Here is a 24066-nt window from a genome sequence, read left to right on the forward strand (position 1 = left end):
AGGAGGCCTGACATTGGCAAGGCCAGAGGCTGAGGCCGGAAAAACCTCCACAAGAACATCTCTTAAATGGCGTTTCTGTGGCAATTAGGCAGCACGGGGGAGAAAAGGAGGGACCCTTTAAAGCTCCATTGGAGCCCCTCCCTCCTTTTAAACTGGAAATGTGAAAGACTATGGAAGGGAAGGACAGGAGGCTAAGCACTGTTAGGAGATGGGACAAGGAAGGGTGACCTGAAGTCCTTATGAAATCTCTGGATGCAGAACACTACTCTACACGGTAGCCGGAGATCACCCACCTCTGCCACATCCTGCACGTTTATCATCTTCTTGGTCTGAGCCACATGGCCCACAATCCCAATGTCCAGAGGGAAGACGATCTCAGAGTCAGGGGGCACCAGGCAATCCTCCAGGAGGCTGTCGGGCTGCACACTGAAGAGCCGAGTAGCAAGTTCAGCTACGCCATTGCGCTGGCGGTACATAAAGAGGCTGCAGCGGTCAGCATGCAGGATGGTGCAGAGACGCCGCAGAACCTTGAAGACCACGCGTTCCATATTGACGCTCTCTTGCATGTCCTGCACCAGTTCAAACAGCGCTGCACTCTCTTCCACCTGGCACAGCTCTCGTAGGCTGCCACAGTCCACCAGGCAACCACCTTCACAGGCCCCTGCCACATTTTCAGGGCTCAGCTTCTTCTCAAAGTATTGGTGGGCAAAGGTGGGGTTCCCATCCAGGAAGCTGCGTACTTGTTCCTCACTGAGGCTCATGGTGTTCCTCCTGCTGTGCCCAGAGCTTTCTCCACCCCCAGGTACACATGGATTCTGCAAACTCTGTTGTCAGCAAAGTCTTTCTTAGTGATGATTAGGGAGCCCAGGGGAGGCCGCTGACTCATACCACATGAGTGGCCCAACCTCTCACTTCTCAGAGGCCCGGCAGTCCCAGCTCCCCTGTTAGAATTGCGGTTTGGGGTAAAGCTAGGTGGGCTTTCGACATGGAATGTCACTTCTGGTGAAAAAGGCCCTGAGACTAGGGAATTCCACAAACACATACTATGACCCTCTTTGCTTGGGGAGCTGCCTAAGGATTTGGGTTGGTCCAATAAAAAGTCCCTGGTCTTCCTTGGCTCAGAGACCCTGGGAAGGTGGTGGGCATTGGCTTTCCGGTGCTGCAGTTGACTTCTGAGGCAGGGAGTGCATGGAAGAGAAACAAATACAAAGATTTTAGGCCAACCGTGCCTAGAATACTTGGATAGAAGTTGCTTCTCCCTTTCTTCCTGATCTTTACCTGCTGTGGAGGGCACAGGTTTGGAGGAACAGCACCCTGCAGCCATGTGGCTATCGGTGGCAGGAGGGTTCAAACTCAACAGCTGCCTGCTGTAGACTTAAGACTTTCCTTTTTTGTGTCACTGGCTAACAGGCCCCTGGGCCCACATGTTCTCTCTCATGGATGAGGTCCTCCCTCAGGGTCCATAAAGTTCATACGTCACAGTGGAATTACTCACAGTGTTGTGTGAACCGAATGTAAGGAAGTTTTTTACTTCCTTGAATTTAGAAACTTACTCTGGGCACCTTGATCTGTGTCGCTGGATTCTTGTCCTGCATCCATCCATCCACAGCTGCACTGTGAGCACTGTTTTACACACCCGCAGACCTGCTGTCAGGTGAGGATCCATGTGTCTAGAGAACAGTAGGTGTCCTGGTGTTGGTTTCTATGGCAGTCGTGATGTGAGGATAGAGTCATTGCTGGTGTCTGGATAGTTTGCACTGAGCACTAGGAATTGCAGAGGCTGAGCTTGCCTAAGCATGAGAACATGTCAGTGCTGATGGACAGAGGGAGACCTGAGGATTAAGTCTGTCCATGGTGTGAGATGGTCCAGGGCACCCAGCCTGACCTCAGAGATGAGGGTGGATGCGTTCATTGGAAGGATTTCTGGGTGGGCCTCACTCCGGGTGAGACCAGAAGTCAAACTGTGGACGTCCGGGGACTAGCAGGGGCTTCTTCGTTTGCCTCTTTCATGTATACTTTCCAGCAGAGGACAGTTTTGACTTTTCTGCATCAGGTGGCAAGGACTGGTACACACATGTTTAGTGACTTCTCAGCATAAAACCCTGTCTTTATTTCTCTCTGGCTTTGTGCTGGCACCTGCAAGTTTCCAGGCAGGAGAGGTTAACTAGCCACACTGCTCTGTGTAGGCATTGGGCCTAACTGCATGTAACAAGGCCCTGTACCCACAAGTTCTTGTCTCTGCTGAGTCACATACATCTTCTTTTCATGAACCTCCTTGGACGTGTCTCTCTTTTCCTAAAAGTAGTTGAATCCTGATTAGGTTACCAGGGGAGGGACTTTGGGACAGGGGCAGGTATGTGGGCAGAGACCTCAGTGCTGGGGTTTGGCTCAGGTCAGCAAGCCACCTGCTTGACATTTAGTCCTGGAATGTCTCGGGAGAGTCCTGGTGTGTTATTTCTGTTGGGTGAGGGGAAATGCCCACAAGTTCACCTTGTTCTACTTGGAGGTCCACCTCTCTGCTCCAGTAGCACAGGACAGCTGTGCAGCTGTGGGAACCGTGGAAGAAACCACAGGCACAGGGAAGGATAAATGGTCACAGGATAAATTTAGCTTGGAGTTCACTTACTCTAACCTTAACCCAACCAACATCCACCAGTGGTGCTGCCGTGGAGTCTGTAGGCTGGTTTAGGGGCGTCAGGAACTCAATAATCCCAGAGACAGCCTAGGCCTGTGTTGATAGGAGCTCTGCATAAATGTGTCAAGGTATGTATATGTGTGTGTGTGTGTGTGTGTGTGTGTGTGTGTGTGTGTGTGTGTGTCTCAAATCTGTCTTCAGACACACCAGAAGAGGGCATCTTTGATCTCATTACAGATGGTTGTGAGCCACCATGTGGTTTCTGGGAATTGAACTCATGACTTCTGGAAGAGCAGTCAGTGCTCTTAACCACTGAGCTATCCCTTGAGCCATCCCTCCAGCCCCCCCCCCCATCTGACTGGGAGGGCCTCAGCAAAGTCATAAAGGCATACCTTGGGGCACACCTGTGAAACACACCTGTAAGGCTTCTCTGTGGTGCACACCTGTCAGGCACACCTGTGAGCTGCACCTGTAAGACGCAGGCATGCTCAGGGGGCCACTGGACTCACCAGATGACTTCTCTGCAGATGCAACTGGGGAATGCTTAGGGAGAAATAGGACCGCTCCACTTACCAGTCTCCTATTAATTTTGCCTCATCATAATGTGGAATTTTAAAATGAGTCACACATCCTGGGAGTCATTTAGAACAGGAATGTGTCATCACCAGCTGTTACGGGAAGAGAATCTGGCTTCTTGTACTAAATTGTGGAAAGGATACAATTAGACAAGGAGCAGTATGTTCTGGAATTAAAATTAACCGGTGGGGGGGGAGGCAAGAGATAGAAGTGGGGAGAATTCAGCTCACAACCAGAATCCAATCATGTCTGCGAGCTGAGGAACAGATATATGCACCTCAGGATGAGCTCCTGGAGCAAGGTAAGAAAGGCCATAGGCACCAACCACGATCCAAAGAACACAGGTCACTATCAGAGATCCGGAACGGATCTGTAGGAGGTATTTCCATAACAAATGGGTTTGGGCAGAAGATGTTAGCTCAAACGGAGAAAGCAGGTCCTGTGCTTGCTGTTTGGGGAACGGTGCCCTGAAGCTGAAAACTGCTCTTTAGCTGCCCAAGTGCAGTGCCCACCCACAATCCTGCCTCTTGCAAAGAGGGAACAGGGGATCAACTTCATACTTCTACTGGTGACACAGAAGGCCATCCAGACATGGCTGCAGTGCTCAGAACAGAGTGGTGGCACTAGGAAGGTCCCTCTGACGAATCTCCCTCCTGAGCCTGGCCAGGATGTGCTTTGCTAGAGAGGCATCACCCAAGGCAAGAAGGATAATGCATGTTTACTGCTAGTCTTGGGCCCTTATGTCCACCCAAGTACCCAAGGGGGGCTTGGGAGCCATGCTGGGGTCCTGGGCATCTGGCAGTGTGAGTCCAAGTCAGCATGTGGAAATTGCTCTGTACACGCACGTGTATACATTTGTCCCCCTTAGAGAGCTTCTCAATGTTTCCCTGGTGGAAACCCTTCATCCATTTGTTTCATTTAAACTGAAGCTCTGTACCAAGGTGTTGGAATTTCCTAGTGAACATTCACTAACTGCCCCTGGTCTCATGTGGCCCATTTATCTAATGGGTCAACATATGTGTATTGTAGAATTCCACTGACGTGTCCAGAACTGCTCGTTGAGTCAGTGACTAAGGTAGAGTGGAGATGCCTGGTGGGTGGCTCATGAGAATTCATCCTATTCTGAACAACGGAAGTCCTCGAGGTGTCAGGAGAGCAGAGAGCATCACCCCTAAGGATAGATGGCCCTCCTATGTCTTCTTAATTGCCTAAGGAGGAGGTATGGATGCTGAGGCTGGTAAGGTAGAGCTGAAAGTAAGCTGGTGGGGTTGAACCTCATATAAGTAATGGACATGTTGCTGACCCTTCAAAGTCATGGGTCATCCGCAAGCTCATCTGGCTTTGTGGCTTCCTGGGTTTTGACCCAGTGTTTTGTAGAGCAACCTGTTGGGTCTCAGTCTTGGTGTCAAGTACAGCACTGACTAGTACTCAGTGGAGTAGGGGTGGCGTCTGATATGCTAGGCTATGCCATGCTTCTTCACATAGTTCCTGAAGAAAGTTCCCAAATAATTATGTCTGTTACTTCCTTTTCTGATGGATTGAGTTTTTGGGTACAGAAAGGACTCTGAGCTCCACAGAGATACCCTGGGAACACAGGAGGCCCTGTAAGGACACCTGTAAACTTCCCATAACTATTTATGACTGCAGTAGGCAGGGGAGACAGGCAGGTCAAAATGAAGGCCTCAGTTTGGATGAGCACAGAACAAGAAACAGAAGCTCCAGGAACCAAGAGACTTCAATGCTGTGATTTGTGCAGATGACGATGTGTGCCACTAAACTAAGCACAGTTTGGAAGGCTGAAGCCTGGGGACAGATGGGAAGTTTCAGGCTCACACACAATTCTTGGTCCCATGAACATTGCAATGAGACCTTATAGCACCAGCATCCAGAAGGAACATGGAACTGAACAACTTCAGAAGGAGTTGTTTCAATTTCACAGTTAAGAGGTTTTACAGTTACAGCCATCACTATACATACAGTGGGGGGGGGGTTGTTGTTTTGCTTTTTGCTTTTTAAAAAAATATACATGGTCATTTAAATGTGAATCAGAAAATAAGCCCATTCGAAGTGTCAAAGACTACTGGTGAGCTTGGCGTTTGAGAAAACACATCTCCGGCAGTTGTGACGCGGGCAGCTGTCGACAGCTCCTTTCTGGTGTGGACTCACAAATGAGCTCGGAGTGCAATTTGTCCATCTGAAGTGGGGCCCCCTTGTGGGGCATGGTTAAGAATACTGTGGGCTATCACTACCATCTGTCTGCAGCAGCACCTCACCTCCCACACTGTAACTCAGTTCCCACCAAACACTAATTCCCGTCCTGCCTCAGACGACGTTTTACTGCTGTCTCTGTGATTTTTCCTAACTCTAGGAAAAAGAATGTGTGTCCTTCTGTGTCTAGCTTAGTTCACCCTGCCTTATATGCTCCCCTGCATGCTGTGAAGTATGTGTCAGAAGCTCATTCTATTTCAAGACTGAGCAACATTCCGTGGTGTGGATGGGCCACACTTTGCCCCTCCTCTTATCCTTCAGCGGGTGTTTGGGCTGCCTCCACACTGTAGCTGCTGATGAACACTTCTGTATGAACTCAGGTTTACAGATATGCCCTTGAAGAGCTGTAGGAACTGTTTATCGACACAGAATTTTATTCCTTTTCTGCCAATGTAAGAGAGTTTTTTTCCCTTCTTTATTTTGACAAGATTTATATTCCATTAAGAGAACTGACAGGTTTTAAGATTAGTGCTGGAGTCTCAAACAAACAAATACAAATAAAAAGAAATAAAAAAAGAGAATAGTATAAATACCGGAATCCCAGTAGTCAACATCAAGTTGGGAAGAATATTGATCTGGGAAGATCAGAGTTAATGAAACAAAAGAAGGTAGGAAATTATTACCTTGCTTGTGCTTGCTTAATGTCTTTGGTCTAGTAGGGCCATCAAAGAGACAACACAGAACAGAGTAGAAGAGTCCTCGGCACAACATCCACATGTGTGTGCATGTGTGCATGTTACTGTGTGTTACAGTGACATCTGATGAGAGATGAGTAAGAGCTATGATGTGTCAAGGAACTGGATGCCTCTTGAGACACCAATGCGGGAGAGGACATCTGAGAGATCTGTTGTGTCAATGATTGTGTTGGTTTGAATGACAGTGGCCCTTATAAGCTCATATATTTGAATGATTGGTCACCGGTTGGTGGAGCTGTTTGGGAAGGCTAAGGAGGCGTGACCTTGTTGGAGGGGGTGTGTTGTTTTTCTGTCGTTTCAAAGGCTCACCCCTTTACCAGTTAGCTCTCTCTTCTGGTGCTTGTGGATCAGGTGTGTATTTCCGAGGTACTGCTCCAGTGCCATGGCTGCCTGCCTACTGCCATGCTTCCCACCATGATGATCACAGCCACTAATCCTCTGGAACCATAAGCCCTCAAATTAAATGCTTTCTTTTATAAATTGCCTGTATAAATTTTATATGTTGGTCATGTTGCCTCTTCACAGCAACAGAGAAGTAACTTAGACAATGATTCACAAAGAAAGAATTATAGGAGTGGTGGTCTTACCTGTGCCCTCAGGTGTGTCAGCACTCCTGAGAGACCAGTTCTCTCCCAGAGGGATGGGAGGGGAGGCCCTTGGTCCTCTAAAGGCTTGATGCTCCAGTGTAGAGGAAGACTAGAATGGTGAGGTGGGAGTGGGTAGGGGAGAGCACCCTTCTAGAAGCAGGGTAAGGGAGGATGGGATAGGGGGTTTGCAGAGGAGAAACCGGAAACGGGGATAACATTTGAAATGTAAATAAATAAAATATTCAATCTAAAAAAATAATAATAAAAGACCATACAGTTTGAAAAACACCTACTACCCAGAAGGAAAAATATAAAGTCCAACACATCTGTAAACATTTTTGTCATTATTCTAAAATAAAAATTGATTTAAAAATAAAAATTTATACAAGCTCTAAAATCATAACAATAATCATCTTTGTGCAAAAAAGAAGGGGCCATAGACTCAACAAAGTCCCCGAGTGGCCAGTACAATGTCTGGGCATGAGCCACAACAGACAGAGGTGGAGATGGGAGAGTTCAGGGGAAGGTGTCGATGACAGACTGAGTCAGCCAGCTGGAACCAGGGCTGACTTGCTGACGGTCAGAGCTGCTCTTGGTGGAAGCTGCAGTGTGCTTTTGGTGGGTCCTTCAGTGTTTCCAGTTGCACTGCTGTGCGACAGAGAGGCCTTTGCAAATAGCTGTGATCAGCTCCTACCAAGTTCCTGAGTAGGACAAGTGTCTTGCTGACTCTCCTAGTTTTATTTCTGTTGTTGTGATGAAATATATTGACAAAAAGAAACTTAGGGAGAGAAATGGCTTATTTTAGCTTACAATTACAAGTTACGGCCCATCACTTGGGAGAAATCAAGACAGGAACTGAAGTAGCTGGTCACATCACATCCACAGTTAGGATAGAATAAACACGCACACAGCCCGCTTGCTAGCTTTCTTTTTTTTTTTTTTTTTTTCCCGGAGCTGGGGACCGAACCCAGGGCCTTGCGTCTGCTAGGCAAGCGCTCTACCACTGAGCTAAACCCCCAACCGCTTTCTTAAGTCTTACATAGTTCAGGACCCAGCCTAGAGGATGGTGCTGCCCACAGTGAACTGGGTCTAAGGTATTAGTTAAAGTCAAGACAACCCTCTACAGATGTGCTCATGGGTCAATCTAGACAATCCCTCGATTGAGTTTCCCTTCTCAGATGAGTTCAGTTTATGTGACAAGCTGAGAATTGAAATTAAATGGTACGCTGATCCTGTGAAGTATAATTCTATATTCTTACCTCCTCATCATGGCCAGGTGGGTTGCACCTTGCTTTGTTTAGACGTGAACTTGTGTCCCTGGATGGTATCCAATCCCTCAAGATGAGCCACGCTGTGGTGGTTTCAATATGCTTGTCCTGGGGGAGGGGGGACACTACTGGAGGTGTGGCCTTGTTGGAGGAAGTGTGGCCTTGTTGGAAGAAGTGTGTCACTATGGGCGTGGGCTTTAAGAGCTCCTCCTTCTCGTAATGTGGGAGCCAGTCTTCTCCTAGCATCCTTCAGGTGAAGATGTAGAATTCTCAGCTCCTCCTGCACCATGCCTGGATGCTGCTCCTGCTTTGATAATAATGGACTGACCCTCTGAACCTGTAAGCCAGCCCCAATAAAATGTTGTCCTTATAAGAGCTGCTTTGGTCATCATGTTTATTCACAGCAGAATAAACAGGCAGATGCAGGAGGTGTGTGTGTGTGTGTGTGTGTGTGTGTGTGTGTGTGTGTGTGTGTGTGTGTGTAGTCCTGCTGCTGCTATGGGTCATATGTGCCTTGGTGGCCAGACCTTGGCTCTGAACCCACCCCAAGATGACCCCAGTGCTGTCAGGTCATTTCCCTCCTCAGGGTGAACGTGAGTCTGGCATCTGTCTCTTGGTGAGAAAAAATTGCTCAGAGCCAGGTTGTTACTGTGAGGACCTGGAAGCAGGTGGAAGCCTATAGCTTGTTCAGCAGGAAATCAGAATATGTCTCTGGATCAGTGCAGGTTCAGCTTCACACAGCCTGTTTCCAAAGCGCAGTGGCCAGTGTGCCTGAGGCCTCTATTGACCTGAGGAACAGTGTCTTGTCTCTAAGGCTGAAGGCTGGGGGCCTCCCTGGCTTTGAGGGTAGAGTCTATCCTCTGCATAAAACTGGTGGGTTATGTTAGAACTCAACAGTTCATGCTGATATAGGGTCTGGGTGACACATTAAAGAAAGGTAGCTAGAGTTTCCTCCTCCAGGTACAGGGGTCCCAGGCCATAATGAAGCCATGTGGATGTCCATGATCTATGCTGTAGCCAGGATCTGTTGACATTAGAGGCCCATGCTGCTACAGAGGCCATGCAGTAGTCTGTGGTCTCTTTCACTGCCTGAGTCCCATGCTGCCTTCAAGAGCCCTGTCTGGCTTCATGGTGGTCCTGATGTGACTGGGGCCATGTTATTGCCCATGGCCTATGTTACTACCTAAGACCGTGCAGATGTCCATGCTCTATGCTGACACCTGAAGCCATTTTGTTGTCTGTGGCCTATGCTACCACCAACGGGCCACGTTGATGTGGGTGGCCTATGGAACCACCTGGGGCCACACTGATGTCTGCAGTTCATGTGCTGCTGCCTGAGGCCATGTTGGTATCTGTTTTCCGGGCTAGCTCAGACACCATGTTGGCGTCCGAGGCCCATGTGGCCCTGGAGGTCATGTTGACGTCCTTAGCCCATGTTGTTACCAAGAACTATGATGGTATCAGTGGCCTGTGCTTCAGCAGAGTGCTGTGTTGATGTCTGTGGTCTGTGCTTGCCACCAGAGGCCCCGAGGAGGTCCTTGGTACCTGATGATGCTGGAGATCATGTGGATGTTTGTGATCTGTGCTATTGCTAGAAGCCATGTAGAGGCCCAGGATCGATGCTATCACTGACTGGAAGCTATTTTTTTTAAGATTTATTTATTATATATAAGTACACTGTAGCTGTCTTCAGACACACCAGAAGAGGGTATCAGATCTCATTACAGATGGTTGTGAGCCACCATGTGGTTGCTGGGATTTGAACTCAGGACATCTGGAAGAGCAGCCAGTGGTCTTAACCGCTGAGCCGTCTCTCCAGCCCTGGAAGCTACTTTTGCAGTAACTGCACATGCACATTTGAGATGACAGGACAAAGAAGGCTTCTATCCCCCCAACCTCCACCAAAGTAACGTCCTAAAAAGGAAGCCATCAAAGAGAACTCTTAAAAAACTGTGACGAGGATGCTGAAGTGTAGCTCTGCACATCTTGGGGCTGCTGGCAGAAGTGTAGGTGGAGAAGGAACTCCGTTTTCTTTCAGGGACTGGCCACTTGGAGTGTGGTCCTGTTCCAGTGAGTATTTGAGCAGCACAAAACTGGGCTTTTTCCCCTTTCCTTTCCTTCCCCTCCCCTCTCTTCCTGCTTTTCTGCCTCCTATATTTTTTCTTTTTGGGGGCATGGAGGGCACAAGGGTGCGGTGGGGCAGACATGGGGGGACTGGTGTGTTCAGGGTGTATGACGTAAAATCCAAAATAATCAATAAAAATATGTTGGGGATAAAAGGAGAAAAATAGAGGACCCAGAGTAACACTGAGCACTGACAGAAAAATGTAGACTTGTCACGATATCCAAGACGAAGAGGAGTTTCCTGAAGCTGGAATGCTCCGACCCCAAGGTTGGGGTTGAGGAGCCCTCAGGCTCTAGGGTTGGATAAAATGCTTACGTCTAAGGTGTGTTTGAAGCGGTGCTGACATTTCAGTGAGGAGTCAGTTCTACCCTGCAATTGTCCTTAAGCTACTGACCGGTGGCATTGTTATAAGAATTTGGGGGAAAGCCAAAAAGCATCTTCTAAATTGTCATGGCATGGGCCACCTTGACCACAGAGATAACACATTCACATAAGGATATTTTCCTCATGTGATTCCAGAATGAAAAATGACACATCACAACCATCCTATAATTACAAAACGTAGGGAAAACCAAAGGGAGACAGAATAATGATTATTATAAGTCAAACTCATTTGAGGGCATGACCTCTGCACAAGGCAAACTATAACCTTTCAATGTCTATTCTAGTTCTTATATCATCTTTGGCCTAGGGCCCCTTTCATATCTAATTCTATCTATCTATCTATCTATCTATCTATCTATCTATCTATCTCTATCAGCTATCTATTAGCTATCAATCAATCTATCAGTTACCAATCTATCTATCGGCTATCTATGCAATCCTAACTCACTCCTCCATCCATCTATCCTTCATCAATTTATTCACATGTATATGGCTAAGCACACACACATATGGTTGGACAATATTGATTCTTTACTCACTTAGAGTTATGTATTAGATACAGCTTTGTTACTTCTGATTGACAGTATTTTACAGTGTGCTTTTACCCCAGTTTTTATAGTTATATTGAAGCATAATTGACAAAAATCAAACCTGTATACATTTAGTTTGGTCCCTTGAGCACAAGCATGTCTCTTAAACCCAGGGAAGTTCTTTGAGTCTGCCTGGGCTCCTCGGCTGGCACCATTGCTGGCAACTCTTAAGCTGTTACACGAGGCACTGGAGGCTTTCTTTGATTCTCTGTCACAGTCTTGCCTTGTTTCATGATTAGCATTTGAAAACCATGCTTTCTGTCCTCTGTCCAGCATTTGAGTTATTTCAAGGGAAGGGAGACCCTGCCACCTTTGCTCTAACATGGTTTTGGCAGGGGTCATCCTTCTCTGCTTTCTTGTGACTCCCTGCCTCAGATGAAACTTCAGTGAGCATCCCTGAGCATCTCTGTGAGGGTGTATTTGAAAATCTGAAGTGGTTGTCCAGCCACCAAGCTCTTGTTCGCCCTACAGGATGGTTGTGTCTACTTACGTCTGCTAAGGAAGAAAGGCTCCACCTGGACTGTCCAGCCCTGGTTTTGGAGGTCTAGGAATACAAGGACATAGTGTGGTAGACAGCAGCAACAGCATGATTTCAGACGAGAAAATGAACACAGGAAACACAAGAACTCCATTTGATGTGTTCCACAGGTAGAAGGAAAGTTCACCCCAGTTGGAGTGGTGGGAGGCTGGAGTATGTGGGAGACAGAGCCAGAACCATTTCTAAAGGAAACCAAAGCAGAGAAGGGTCTTTGTTCTTTCTAGCACAGCATCAGTGCAAGCTCCTGCAGAGGTGGTCCAGCAGTGTCCTCATGGCAGAGAGGCAGAATGACAATTCTCTCTTGGGAGATATAGCTCACTGATCTCGCTAAGACATGGGCAGCTGGCAGCTCTGTCTACCCCTGACATGACTTACCTGGACTCTTTACTGTCATAAACAGAAGCCAGAGGAGGCTTAGGTGGATTCCCATTAAGTGCTTCATTTAGACTCCAGAGGAGACCCTGAAAGACATGTGAACAGTCTTTGAGGTCCATTCAAGAGGGGTCTCTCAGGCTTCTCAGGACAATTTCTCCTTCCATGTTGGCGCTACTCATGGTGTGACTTCTGATTTATTGCCTGGGTCTGGGGCCTAGGATAGCATCCAAAGCTGTACCAGTCTCTGTGTCCCTGGATTGGCAACAGCACTCGCTGGACATATTTTGTTCCCCAAATTTCACCTGTGCCTGGTTTAGAGTCAGTGCTATGATAAACTCACATGCCCCACGGCTCCACCTTGGGGGATGACTGCTTAGTTAAGCCAGTGTGGTAAACATAGCTGTCCTCCAGGGAGAAGCCTGAATCAGGAGGCAGAAAGACCATGGTCCATATGAGTTTAAGGACAACAGAGACCTTTGCCCCGAGGACCCTAATCTGCCATCCTATTGGTCCAGGACAACAGATGGCTATACCTGCATTTGCATGACTCTGCTGGTGGGTTTAGGCAGGACAACTAACTAGTCTAAGTGGAAATATTCAAAAGGCAACCATGGCCAGCTGAGCATCCCCCTGCATCCGCCACAGGGTTCTTGGGCATATGTCCTCTGGGGACAGTCCTCAGGAGCTCATTCTCTGAGACACCACAGGAAGCCTTCTCCACAGAGAAAGAGGAATATCAGCAGCACTGATATGTCCCTCTTAAATTCCTGCATTCAACTCCTGGCTGAAAGGACTAAGCCTCAGAAGATGTTGTTGGAGGTTCTGTGAGAGGGCAGCAGGGATATACTAGCTGGTCTGAGAGCAGACCAAGAAACCCTAGAAAACGAGGCAGGGGTCATGTGGTGCTTTGAATAAGAATGGCCCCCCTAGGCTCATATTTTTGAAAGCTTAATCATCAGGGACTGGCACTGTTTTAGAAGGGTTAGGAGGCATGGCTTTGTTAGAGTAGGCACGGCATTGCTGGAGGAAATATGTCACTGGGTGTGGGCTTTAAGGTTTCAAAAGCTCAAGCCAGGCCCAGTTTTTCTCTGTCTATCTCTGTCTTTCTCTGTCTCTCTGTCTTTCTGTCTCTCTGTCTCTCTCTCCTCTCTCTCTCCTCTCTCTCTCTCTCTCTCTCTCTCTCTCTCTCTCTCTCTCTCTCCCTCTCTCCCTCTCTCTTTCCCCCTCCCCCCCTGCCTGTAGACCAGGATGTAGAACTCTCAGTTACTTCTCCATCTTCGCTACCTGAAGGATTTTTTTCTCTCCTGCAAAACTGTTTCAAGAAGCAGGAGCCGTGCCTTCCCTGCTAACTACTCCCAGACACTTGGAGCAGCTTGGTGGTCTGCTGAGTTATTAGTGAATGAGCAGCCTCAGAAGGTCACACAGTTCTTTCCTGTATCTGTTTTCACTTGTCTGCCGGGTAAGATAACGTGAGGAAGTAATGATTCGCTGGATTAAAATATGAAAAGGTGGACTGGAGAGATGGCTCAGCTGTTAAGAGCACCCGACTGCTCTTCCAGAGGTCCTGAGTTCAATTCCCAGCAACCACATGGTGGCTCACAACCATCTGTAAAGAGATCTGATGCCCTCTTCTGGTGTATCTGAAGACAGCTAAAATATGAAAAGGTGGCTCTATAACCTTATTAAATCCGTGCCATTACTTGAGCTAACATAAAATTTTTATTAGCAATTTAATGAGCCAGTGAAATGGCTCAGCAGGTGAAGTCACTTGCTACCAAGACTGATGACCTTAATTTGGTCCCTTGGACCCGCAAGACGGAAGGAGAGAATCAAGTGCTCCAGGTCGCCCTCTGAACTCTACGACTTCCCCCAATACATTTACGTCCCTGCATGCGAAGCCACAGCGCAATGAGCAAATGATCGTGGTTTTAAAAATTGACAATATTTCATTAGCATTTTCTTACGCAAGTTTGGAAATAACATTTTAAGCGAGAGCACTTATCTGTTTTTTATTCTATAACTTCAATGTGACTCCCTATTTCTTGCAAAACCCACTGCTTTTGTAACTCTATCACTGACAACCGTATTGCAAAATTAGGACATGAATAAACCCTGATTACATCTGACTCAGCAGAACACTCGCTCCCATCGCTGACAGGAGGGCGCTGCTGTGATCTGGATGCTGTGCGCTGTTTACACGTGAGCTGATGAGTTCCAGGGAGGACAAGAGGGAGTCATATTGAAACGCATCATTAGAGACGTACAACGTGCATACCATTCCTGCACAGGTGATGGCTCCCAAAACACTAGAGGACGTGTGTGCAGGATTGGATAGCTAGAGCCACAGTCTAGCGTCCGTCCAGTCTGCATTGCTCACGTTGCCCTTCACTTTGTGAATACGCTAAATAAGCAGCCCCAGCCAGATTTGCACCGCTTGCTCATTTCTGTGGTGTAAATTCTCCTGCTGCGCGAATCACACGCCATCACCCAGAGCCACTGAGCAAGGGTTGGGAGAGACGGAATATACATTTCTGCTTAACTTGATGCAATTTCAGAAAACAGGTGAGAGAAAAGTACGTTAAAGATAGAAAATGGTTGCTTTAGGTATTTGCTGTCCCTATTTTAATATATTTAATTGTGGGTTCATATAACTGACTTTTACCTGGGCCTGGCCAGCTTCACCAAGACTTCAATCTCTGAGGGCCCCTTCAAGATGACGCTTCTGAGGCAGATTCCTTACCCGTTTGAAGCAAGCTAGAAGCTGAGTTCCAGATCCCACAATTGGACGCCCAGAACCACTACAATGTTGATTATTAGAGGCAGGCTGTCCAGTGTCTACTTTTTAAAAGTCCCCCTAAGATCTTTCCTTGCAAGGCAGCTGCTTTTTTTTTTTTTTTTTTTTGCCAAAATTCTCTGGAGCTCTGAACATTACGAGACTGTGAGGCCCTTCTGCAGCACAAGCCTAGACCACACTGGAGAAGTTATGGCTGTCTGACTGAACTTACAGGTTGAGTAGTGATGAGTTTTCGAGGGATCAGCTGAAAGAGGTATAATATGTGCTTGGGCTATTACAGGAGAATCCACAGGGCCAACGTACGCCACATTTCCAGTCACGCTTCTATTCACTGTTGATAAAATGATAGAGACTTAGAGACCACGTAATTTTCGAAAAAGCTAACCAAGTGTGTGTGTGTGTGTGTGTGTGTGTGTGTGTGTGTGTGTGCGCGCGCGCGCGCGCGCCCGCGCATTACTGAAGATAAGTGAAAGTGTTGATAGCATTCAAAACCAGGCAATGCAAATTAAAGCCACCATGAGAATCCATCTATGGACGCCAGGCTGGCCAACATGCTAGGGAAGCTGACACACCTTGTGTTGCTAAAAACACAACCCAGGAGTATACACATACGGCACGGGGGGATGGGGGCGGAAAATGATTCTAGTTAATGATCTTCTGTTTTCTTTAAGGATAACTGTAAATGTGTGGTGATGCAGCCCAGCAATCACACTCCTACCACACACCTAAGGAGTTGGAAGCACGCTCATATCGACTTAAACCTGCATGGTACCACGGTTGAATACAGGTCAGTCACCCCGTCAGAGACAGCCAGAATGCCCACCATGCCGTGAATGGATAAACACTTTTTACTAGAATTCTATTCAGCAATAAGCACAACCAATCGATTCATGTGAGAGTTTGGACGAATCTGAAAGGCACTGAAGCCAGACAGAAAAGGTTGCCCATGCACAGGAAATCCTGTATACTGCACGAGGTGGGAGTCGGGAAAAGCTGAGCTTAGCATTTGCAGGAGTTGGACCAGCATTGAGTCATGAGTGGGTCGTCCGTATAATGTATGCAGCTGTCCAAACTCGTGGAATCATACAGTTAAAATCAATGATTCTTATTGTACATAAATTGCACCTCGATGCAAAGAGGGGGAAATAGAAGTAAAGACAGTATTAATCAGACAGGGTTACTCAGCTGCGTGTCTCAATGATTCCCGACACACCATTCCCAAACAAGAAGCAATGTGTTGCTTACTGCAGTGAAACTGGTCAGCTGCAGGGTTTCATTACCAGCCATGAGTGAGCCAGGGCTGTGCGCAGCATCGTGGACACGCTCCACAAACATTATTTATGGAACAAAAGAAGCCAGGTAGGGAGAATCATGCTCTCTGACTCTCTGTAAAATAAAAACAAATGAACAAACAAAAGAAAACAAACCAGACCAGCTGTAGCGGCTGGGATAGATTCCTTCTACAAATGCCTAAGCAAGTGCAGGAAGAAGCTCTGGTTGGCTGACAGGTCCTGGGCCGTGTCTCGGGCACTTCTGTCTTTCGTAAGTTAGATAAATGCTTGTTTCTATGCCATGAAGATAGCACATTGTATATTTAATATTTTCTGTGTTACATTCTATAAGACTTTGAACATAGTAAGAAACACTGTTGTGTCTCTGAGAACTCGGCTACGGTTTCATGAATTCTTTGGAAGATTCACCGTTGGGTGTTTTGCACAGAGGATGCCTGCACTGCCTGTGTGAAGTAACAGATTAACGTGGCTGTTCCTAGGAAAAAAAGGGGGGTCGGGAGGGGGTGAGGCTTAACAATGAACATTTCAACTATTTGGCTACTTGTGATGCATGAACGCTTGTCCCCAGAATCCACAGGCGAGAAACGTGACCCCCAAAGTCATATGCTCATGGTGTTTGGTGGAACCTTTGGGATATAATTGGTTGAGCGGTTTTGTTGTGGAAGAAGCTCTTTGGCTGCTCTGTCTTGCCAAGTCATTCCTTACACCATACTATACACAGCACAAGGGCTTCACAGTTGCAAGCACTTCTGAAGTGTTAGCTAAATAAACCATTGTTCTTTGTAAATGTTATTCAGTTACAGTAAAAGAAGGTAGACTAAGACATATGTTAATAAAATATTTAAAAGGTGATGGTGTGGGAGAGTGATACCTGCCCCCAGAAGGCCGCCAGACCTCTGTAGGAACTTGAACAGTAGTTAATGATGTCATTTTCCTGGAAAAGTGGCAAAGTTATCCCTCACCGGTGTGGTTCTTTCTGGAGTTGCTCTCCTTCCTGCCTCTGACCCTCCAGGTCACGTGACTAGACCGCAGCTACCCTGGGTCCCCTCCTTGGCATGCATGGAAGGTTAAGCAGACTCTGCAAGTGGAAGTTGAGGATGGCTCACAACAGAGCATGATGAGCTCTTCCTCGGTGAAAGGATCCTGAAATAAAGCAATTCAATCTGCTCTAAAATCCTACCTGGGTTAGCTTCAATGTCATCCCCGGTTTCGCTGTCGCGGGACCACAGATTGCCCCTCCCACTCTCCGCTAACTCCCAGTCCTTTTAGAAAGACTGCTGAGCAGAAGCTGCAGGGTGATTCCCTGTACCTGGGATTTTACACTGCAAGCAGAGAGAAAGCTCCTTTCGCTCCCCTAGATCCCAGGCAGCAGAGCTCCTTCTCAGCACACGCCAGGATGCTCGCCTGAAATCTCTGTGTTCCTGCCCTCAGAATAAAATTGAATTGCTTCGGCTTAAAGACCCTTCTCAGTGAGTTCCCCTCTCCGTGTTTGCAGGCTCCTGCCACCATACTCTCCAAAGAACTAGATTTTTATTTATTTTTTTTTTTGGCACCACAGACACGTACATACTCAGCTAGCCCCAGAAATAGTTGGAATTCTCCTGACCTGGCCATTTCCAATCCGACCTGATAGAAAAGACCTATTTGTACTCCAGGGAAATCCTGCACCTTGAGGATCCTCTGCAGGGGTTGGAATCAGGAAGGCATCGGGGGTGGGGGGAGCATAGCCTGGTCACAGAGTGTGGGTTTCTGTCCCAATTCCAGTCACTAATTTACTAATGAAAAGTCCTACTGGGGATAACAGGGGACCTACCTCACCGGTTGTCCTGAGAAGTGAGTAAAAGAATGTTCCTGAAAGCTTTCAGTACTGAATGCATCGGATCAGACAGGCTCCAGACAAAACTGAGGCAATTAAGAAATATGACAATAAATTTTGAGAAATGAGGAGGCAATATCGGGGGGGGGATCATTGTGGAGTGTGAATATACCCTAACGGGGAAAACATCATGTTCATGGACCCTGTGGTGAGTATAGAAATGGAAAGGTGGTTAGGGGGGTGGCAGTGCCCCTCTAGAGGAGAAACAACCCCAAAGAGTGCTCTGAGGTAGAAGGCATCCCCATAACCCTACCCAAGTCTTCCATCTTAAGACCAGACCTCACCCTTCATGGATGTGGTGGCTTCAACTCCTTCTTCCCCAAGACCAGCCAGCCACAGGGGTCCCATGTGGGTTGCAGAGAGGCAGCTCTGCAACGCACAGCAGCTCCAGATCTCGTTTCCCTGGAAACTGGAAGAACCGTTGGAAGTTTGCACTGAGCTCTGCTCTCAAGCGTGGGCGCCGCGATCCTTACGTACGAGGGCTCGCGGAGCCTCCTGGGCCACGCGCCAAGCTCGCGGAGGTAGGGCTGTGCCTTTGCTTTCTGGCGAGTCATCCTTCACCAGGCGCAGGACCGGTATGCTGCTGTTTCAAATTCTGCTCCTCCTGCTAAAAATACAGAGAGGCAGGCTCGCTCTTTCTGAAGCTATGGCCCGAAGTGAAACCCACGCAAACCTCCGGGAGTCTTTGGAAAGCCTCCATACACCCACTAGCAATCGGCTTCCCGGAAGGGTGGGCAAGAACCCCAGAGCTGCCTCGGACACATAGGCGCGGCTTCCCCAGGCAATACAGCGCTCAGTTTTGGAAGGGTCTCTGACTTTAAAGGGCAAAAAATAGGAAAGTCCCTAGGCCTTTTCCTGACTTGAACCTGCTGTGGGAAAGACTCGTGCGCAGGCGCATTCTCTCCACCTCTCCCTCTTCCCGACTCTCGGACCCGGCTTCTCCCAGCCCCAGCTAAAGGCGCAGCCAAGGCAACCCGCGGTTCCGAAGCTGCTGCGCAGGCGGCCTGAATCACCCACACCCCGGACTGCAGGCCAGGGCGGGGTTGCCAGAGGGAGGCCTCCAGTGGTCCAAGTCCAGATCTGGGCTACTACAACGTTCTCCCTTCTCGTGCACTCGAGCACAGGCCGAATTTATTTACCTGAGTGTGAGGGATTTGTCTGCCAGATCTGAAAACGGAAATGGACTCAGAGCTGAACTCACCCGAGGTTCTCCCCAAGACTTCATCCTGGCCTTCTCCATGGCTGGTCCTCTGAGAGAAATCTCTAGCCAGTTCTCCCGCATACCCTATTCATAACCCCCCAGCACCTACAATACTCTACCCACACCTCAAGGCGACACCTTTCCTGCACATTCACCACATAACACACAGACACACACTTGCACACCACACGCCTGGACATTGCACGTACACTGTGTTCACCCTGCGCACATCTCGGAATGCACACCGCTCCCCGCCACAGGACACATACGTACACACCACCCTCACGTACCCCATACTCTACATTCTGCGTACATCCTTCACACAGGTACACAGCACACACCCCTACATGCCAGCACTTCCCAAAGAAACACACTTGGTCCTCCATCCCCGAATACCCTGCTCGCTGTCCTCCATTCCTTCTGAACATTTCCCCTTTCCCCATTTCCTCCTCCAGGCTCTCCCTCATACCGATTCCTACTGGTGAACCCCCACTAACTTCTTCGGTTTCCCGGGTCCAGCCAGGTGGGCGTGGAGAAGAGCTGCCCGGTGGATGGGAAAAGCAAACTCGGGGTTTGCAGAGGTGGGAGGTCCTGGGGGTGGGGCCCAGGGGGTCCCAGGAGAAGGAGGCCCCGCTGGAGTGGCGTTCCCAGGGCTGCGAGCTCTGGACAGCGGCATTGACAGGAGGAGGGCAGGAAGGCGGAGACTTGGCGAGGGCCCCCTCTCCTAGGGGAGGGCCGGAGGGGCGTCTTGGGGGCCAGAGGGTCCGGAGGGGGCCGCGGAGGGTGGTGTCAGGGAGAGGCGCGCGGGGCCGCGGGTGGGGGGGCCGCGCGTCCGGGGATCGGCGCCGCGGTCTGGGGAGGGGGCGCGCGCACCTTGCGGTTTTCCGCGCCGGCTTGGTTCCCGGTGCGGGGTCGCGGCGGCGGCGGCGGGAGGCGGAGGATGCGGGCTCCAGTAGCAGCGGCGCGAGCCCGGGAGGACGCGGGAGGATGAAGAGGAGGCCGGCGGTCCGGCCGCGCGGCGCCGGGAGGAGGCGCAGGCGGCGGGGGCGGCGGCGGGCGGCGGCGGGCGCGCCGGGTGCGGGCCGGCTCCGGCGCGGAGGATGAAGTGGAGCGTCCGCGGGGCCTGCGCCGCGCTTTCCTCCTGCCTGCTGCTCGCCTGCGCGCTCAGCGCCGCCGCCGTCGGCCTCAAGTGCTTCTCACTGGGCTCGGAGCTGCGCGGGGAGCCGTTCCGGCTTGGGGCGGCCGCCGGAGCCTTTTACTCGGGGTTGCTGTTGGCTGCCGGCCTCTCTCTGCTCGGCGCCGCCCTGCTGTGCTGCGGGCCCCGGGAGGCGCCCCTCGCCCGGTCAGGGGCCGGGCCGGGCCCGGGACTCGGGGTCCCCGCATCTCCGGCGGGCGCTCCGGAGCCCTCTCCTGGAGAAACGCGGGCGGCTGCCGGGCCCTCGGGACCGGTGAACAGCCAAAACCTGCTGCTCCTAGGCGTCCTGGTCTTCATGCTCGGGGTTCTCAGCGCCTTTGCGGGAGCAGTGATCGACGGCGACACAGTGTCCCTGGTGGAACGCAAGTACTCCCACTATTGCCTGCCCCCGCGCACGCCGGCCGCTGGCCCTGGCCCGGCCACTGGCTCTGTAGCCCCAGGCACTAGCACGCAGCGCTCCCGCAGCAACCTGGACAGCACCACGACCGCCAAATGCCGCCAGTTGAAGGACTACCAGCGCGGCCTGGTGCTCTCCACTGTATTCAACTCGCTCGAGTGCCTGCTGGGCCTGCTCAGCCTCCTGCTGGTCAAGAACTACAAGTCGTCGCAGGCTCGGCGCGGCCGCCGGGGCCGCCGGAGGGCAAGCCGATCTTTGGCGCGACCGCGGGGCGGACCCGGGCTCCGCGCTCAGCCGCTGGCCTCCCGGACCAGGCGCGGCCGCCGGGGCAAAAGGGGGCGGCGGCTGCAGCCACGGCCCAGCGAGGCCTCCATCCTATCCCCGGAGGAGTCCGACTTCACCACCCCAGGAGATTGCGCGAGCTTCGCTGCGCACCACGCTGTGTCCTACATCAACGTGGGCGTCTTCCACGCGTTTGACGAGGCGGGCGTGGAGGTGTGCTGTGGCGGGCACCCGTCCGTGGAACTGCCAGGGTATGCGCCCTCGGACCCCGACCTCAACGCCTCCTACCCCTATTGCTGCCGGCCGCCTTGTGAGATGGCGCGCCCTTGGGAGCCTAGCCGAGCCTGCTGAGTTCAGGCCCGATCCCCAACGAGACACCCAAAGGGTAGCAGTCAGGCTTTGCTTGGTGTTGTGCCTGCGTGAGGCTTGGCACTTATTCTGGCCGGGCCTTGTGATATCTGCGAGACTCTAGGACACTATATGGTATTCTCCTTTCTGTGTGAGGAGGTGTCTCCCTTCTGTGTCATTCATATCCGGACTCCATTTAAAGTTTACAATAAATGTTTGGGGTGGGCTCGCCGATCACACTTCTCTTAGGCAAGTCCATACCCCAGGACTGTGCTTGGAGGTCCTGGGTCGAATGGGTAAGAGCAGAACGCCTAGCAAAGGTGATTTCCTGTAGAGGACCTCTCTGGCTGAGAGTGCAAAGCAGTTGGAACTGTAGAACAGAAGAACAACCAACAGCAACACTTTGTACCCGGATGTGCCTGCTTCTGTCGACACTTTCTTACTGTAAAGCTCTCCATAAACAGTGAAAATGTTTGGTAAATTTATTGCAATTTGACATTGGTGAGTTCCTTTATTAAATTGATTGCTATGTTATTGGAGAATGTCCATCGGCTTGGAATTGGAGGATGTCTACATGCAAATCAGCATGGGGGAGAGTGGCTGAATTGGGACAGACAAACTCTGAGTTAGAACAGCTGTGTTTTGCGAGCTGGTTGACTAGGTCCAACCTGTCTCTGAGCTAACAGCTGTGTGGAGAGACACTGATGCCAGACCGCATTTCAGTTTTTGGAAGCCGTTTGTGTGGTTTCTACTGCAAAGCAGTAGGCTTTATTTTTGGTTAATACATATGAACAGTTTAATCCTATTTTAAAAAAAATCAAAGTCTTAGTTTTTCTGCGAAGTAATTTTCCTGTTAACTCAATAATCTGGTGATTTTAACTATATAGCATTTCATTTAAATACACCACTCTAATAGCCTTAATGAATGTGGAGGACATACCTTAAGTGAGTATGATATATGCGTGTAGTCATTTACACACAATATGATGTGAGCTCTATATGACTGGAGTGTCTCTGTCCTTCTGGTGGGCTGGCTGGGGGCCAAGCGTCTTTAAGTCTTGGGAAAAGGAGTTCTGACCCCCATGTGCCTGGACTAATGACACTGGCAGGTAGTGACTCACAGACTAGCTGGGAACAGCTCTGCCCCAAAAGGTGCTTCTTTTATATGAAGGAGAGGAACAGTTCCTCTGCATGTGCAAATACCCACGTATCAAGCACCACAGGCTAACAGAGTAGTGGAAATCCTGGGTAATGTCTTCCGTGTGCAAAAGGCTGCTGCTGTGAAGAAACCTGCTTAAGGAGGAAGCACAGTTCCCAGTCACAGGCTGTGTGATAAGGCCTTTCCTCAACTTCCACATGCCCTGTCCAGAGCTCCCCTGTATCCCTGATGACTGTAAGCATCCTACCCCAGTTACAACCTGGGCTAGCTGCCCTCCAATCCCATTTCCATGAAGAACAATGAGGTCCAACCATGGGCCAAGCTATGGTGGTGAGGACTGGTCTTACCTCTACTTAGACATTTCCTTTGAAGCTTGAGGATCTGATCAAAGTGGCAGCAAGTTCAGTCCTGGCAGCTGTGTTTAGAGCCACCCAAAAGGAAGCCATCACTCAGGGCTAGCTCTTTCCATTCTCACCTATATCAGACCTTTGGTCTCTTGGGGCAAGGAGAGAGAAGAGGCTAAGCCTCCTGCTGTTGTCTATTCAGTCCAGCTCTCCTGCTTAAGTAGAAATGTTGCAAATGACAGCATAAACTGACTCAAGATGCTTTCTCTTATCTACCAAACCCAAGCATGTGATATAGGTAGATAGGCATTAACAGCTGAGAACAGAGAACTCACACATGGCTACTGGCCATTCTCCTGGGTCCACTCAAAAGCCCTGTGGCTGATCACAAGCAGCCAAGGCGGAGAGAGTCTATGGGCTGCATAGATGCACCAAGATCCAAACTGGACCTTTGGTTTTTTTTCCCCAGAGACATTTAGTCACACATCTTTCCTATAGCTCTAAATCTTGGATATCTCGTGAGTCTTTTAGGTTATCTATTAAGGTCAGTAGCCTCTCTACACTTCAGATTTTTTTTTGAACCAAAGTTTTGTAGAGAGGACTTGGGTGGGCAAACCCCAGATACCAGGGAAGGCAGTTTCCTATAAAGGACAGTTGTCAGGGAACCTGGCATGGAGAGAGGACCTTGAGACTTTTACCACTTCACTTTGCACTCCAACTCACAGCAGTTTTATTCATGGTCCAGTCTTCTTTAATGAAATTTTAAGTAGTTGTCCAGACTTAATTCTTTGTGTTGCTTGGAAAATAAGTCATATCTTGGCCTTTCTTCCAAAATTTAGACACAAACATATCTTAGTGTTTTTACATACTAAGCATTGGTAGTAAAGCATTGTTTGTTCAGCAGGAGAAGCTCCTTAGGGATGGGGGGTTTAGTTTTAAGGGGCTAGGGCACAGCATGGACTTGGGCAGATGCAAACAAGCCATGTTTTATTATAGAATCAGTGGACACTGGTGCCTGGATTTTTATGCATTGCCTCAGAAGGTTGTTCTGTTCTGGGTGACATGGAGTAATAAATACTACACAGCTGAGTATTTGGATGAAAATTCAGTTGAACAATCAGAGCAACCATTTAACCA

The 24066-nt window shown here is 49.4% G+C and overlaps 2 protein-coding genes and 2 long non-coding RNA genes across 20 annotated transcripts in view; 2 read left to right on the forward strand and 2 right to left on the reverse strand.

Annotated features, from left to right (window-relative positions):
• Positions 1-791, reverse strand: part of Pde6b (phosphodiesterase 6B) — a 43134-nt gene extending 42343 nt beyond the window's left edge. Inside the window, exon 1 of the mRNA NM_001106024.1 lies at positions 294-791. Coding sequence (NP_001099494.1) covers positions 294-761 — 468 coding nt within the window. The 5' untranslated portion in view covers positions 762-791. The remainder of the gene's footprint in view (positions 1-293) is intronic.
• A 2568-nt stretch (positions 792-3359) lies between these two features.
• On the forward strand, positions 3360-16974 carry LOC134481810 (uncharacterized). The gene is made up of 2 exons (XR_010057648.1): positions 3360-3512; positions 15507-16974. It is a non-coding gene; the product is annotated as an uncharacterized LOC134481810 (long non-coding RNA).
• On the reverse strand, positions 11049-20042 carry LOC102556249 (uncharacterized). Of its 17 annotated transcripts, XR_010057642.1 has the most exons (8): positions 19205-20036; positions 18288-18610; positions 17941-18029; positions 17090-17270; positions 16081-16221; positions 15047-15166; positions 12042-12127; positions 11049-11848 (listed from the first exon to the last, which is right to left on the reverse strand). It is a non-coding gene; the product is annotated as an uncharacterized LOC102556249 (long non-coding RNA). The 17 variants fall into 17 exon arrangements; XR_010057640.1 differs by having other exon boundaries at positions 11049-12127; positions 16999-17270; positions 19674-20035; XR_010057639.1 differs by having other exon boundaries at positions 11049-12127; positions 16999-17270; positions 19205-20034.
• Positions 20043-20262: 220 nt separating this feature from the next.
• Tmem271 (transmembrane protein 271) lies at positions 20263-21922 on the forward strand. Its single transcript, NM_001399686.1, has one exon. It carries the CDS (start codon positions 20305-20307, stop codon positions 21427-21429), a length of 1125 nt encoding a protein of 374 aa, NP_001386615.1. The 5' UTR covers positions 20263-20304; the 3' UTR covers positions 21430-21922.
• Positions 21923-24066: the final 2144 nt, after the last annotated feature.

The sequence above is a fragment of the Rattus norvegicus genome, chromosome 14, assembly GCF_036323735.1.
Source record: "Rattus norvegicus strain BN/NHsdMcwi chromosome 14, GRCr8, whole genome shotgun sequence".
NCBI classification, from domain to species: domain Eukaryota; kingdom Metazoa; phylum Chordata; class Mammalia; order Rodentia; family Muridae; genus Rattus; species Rattus norvegicus.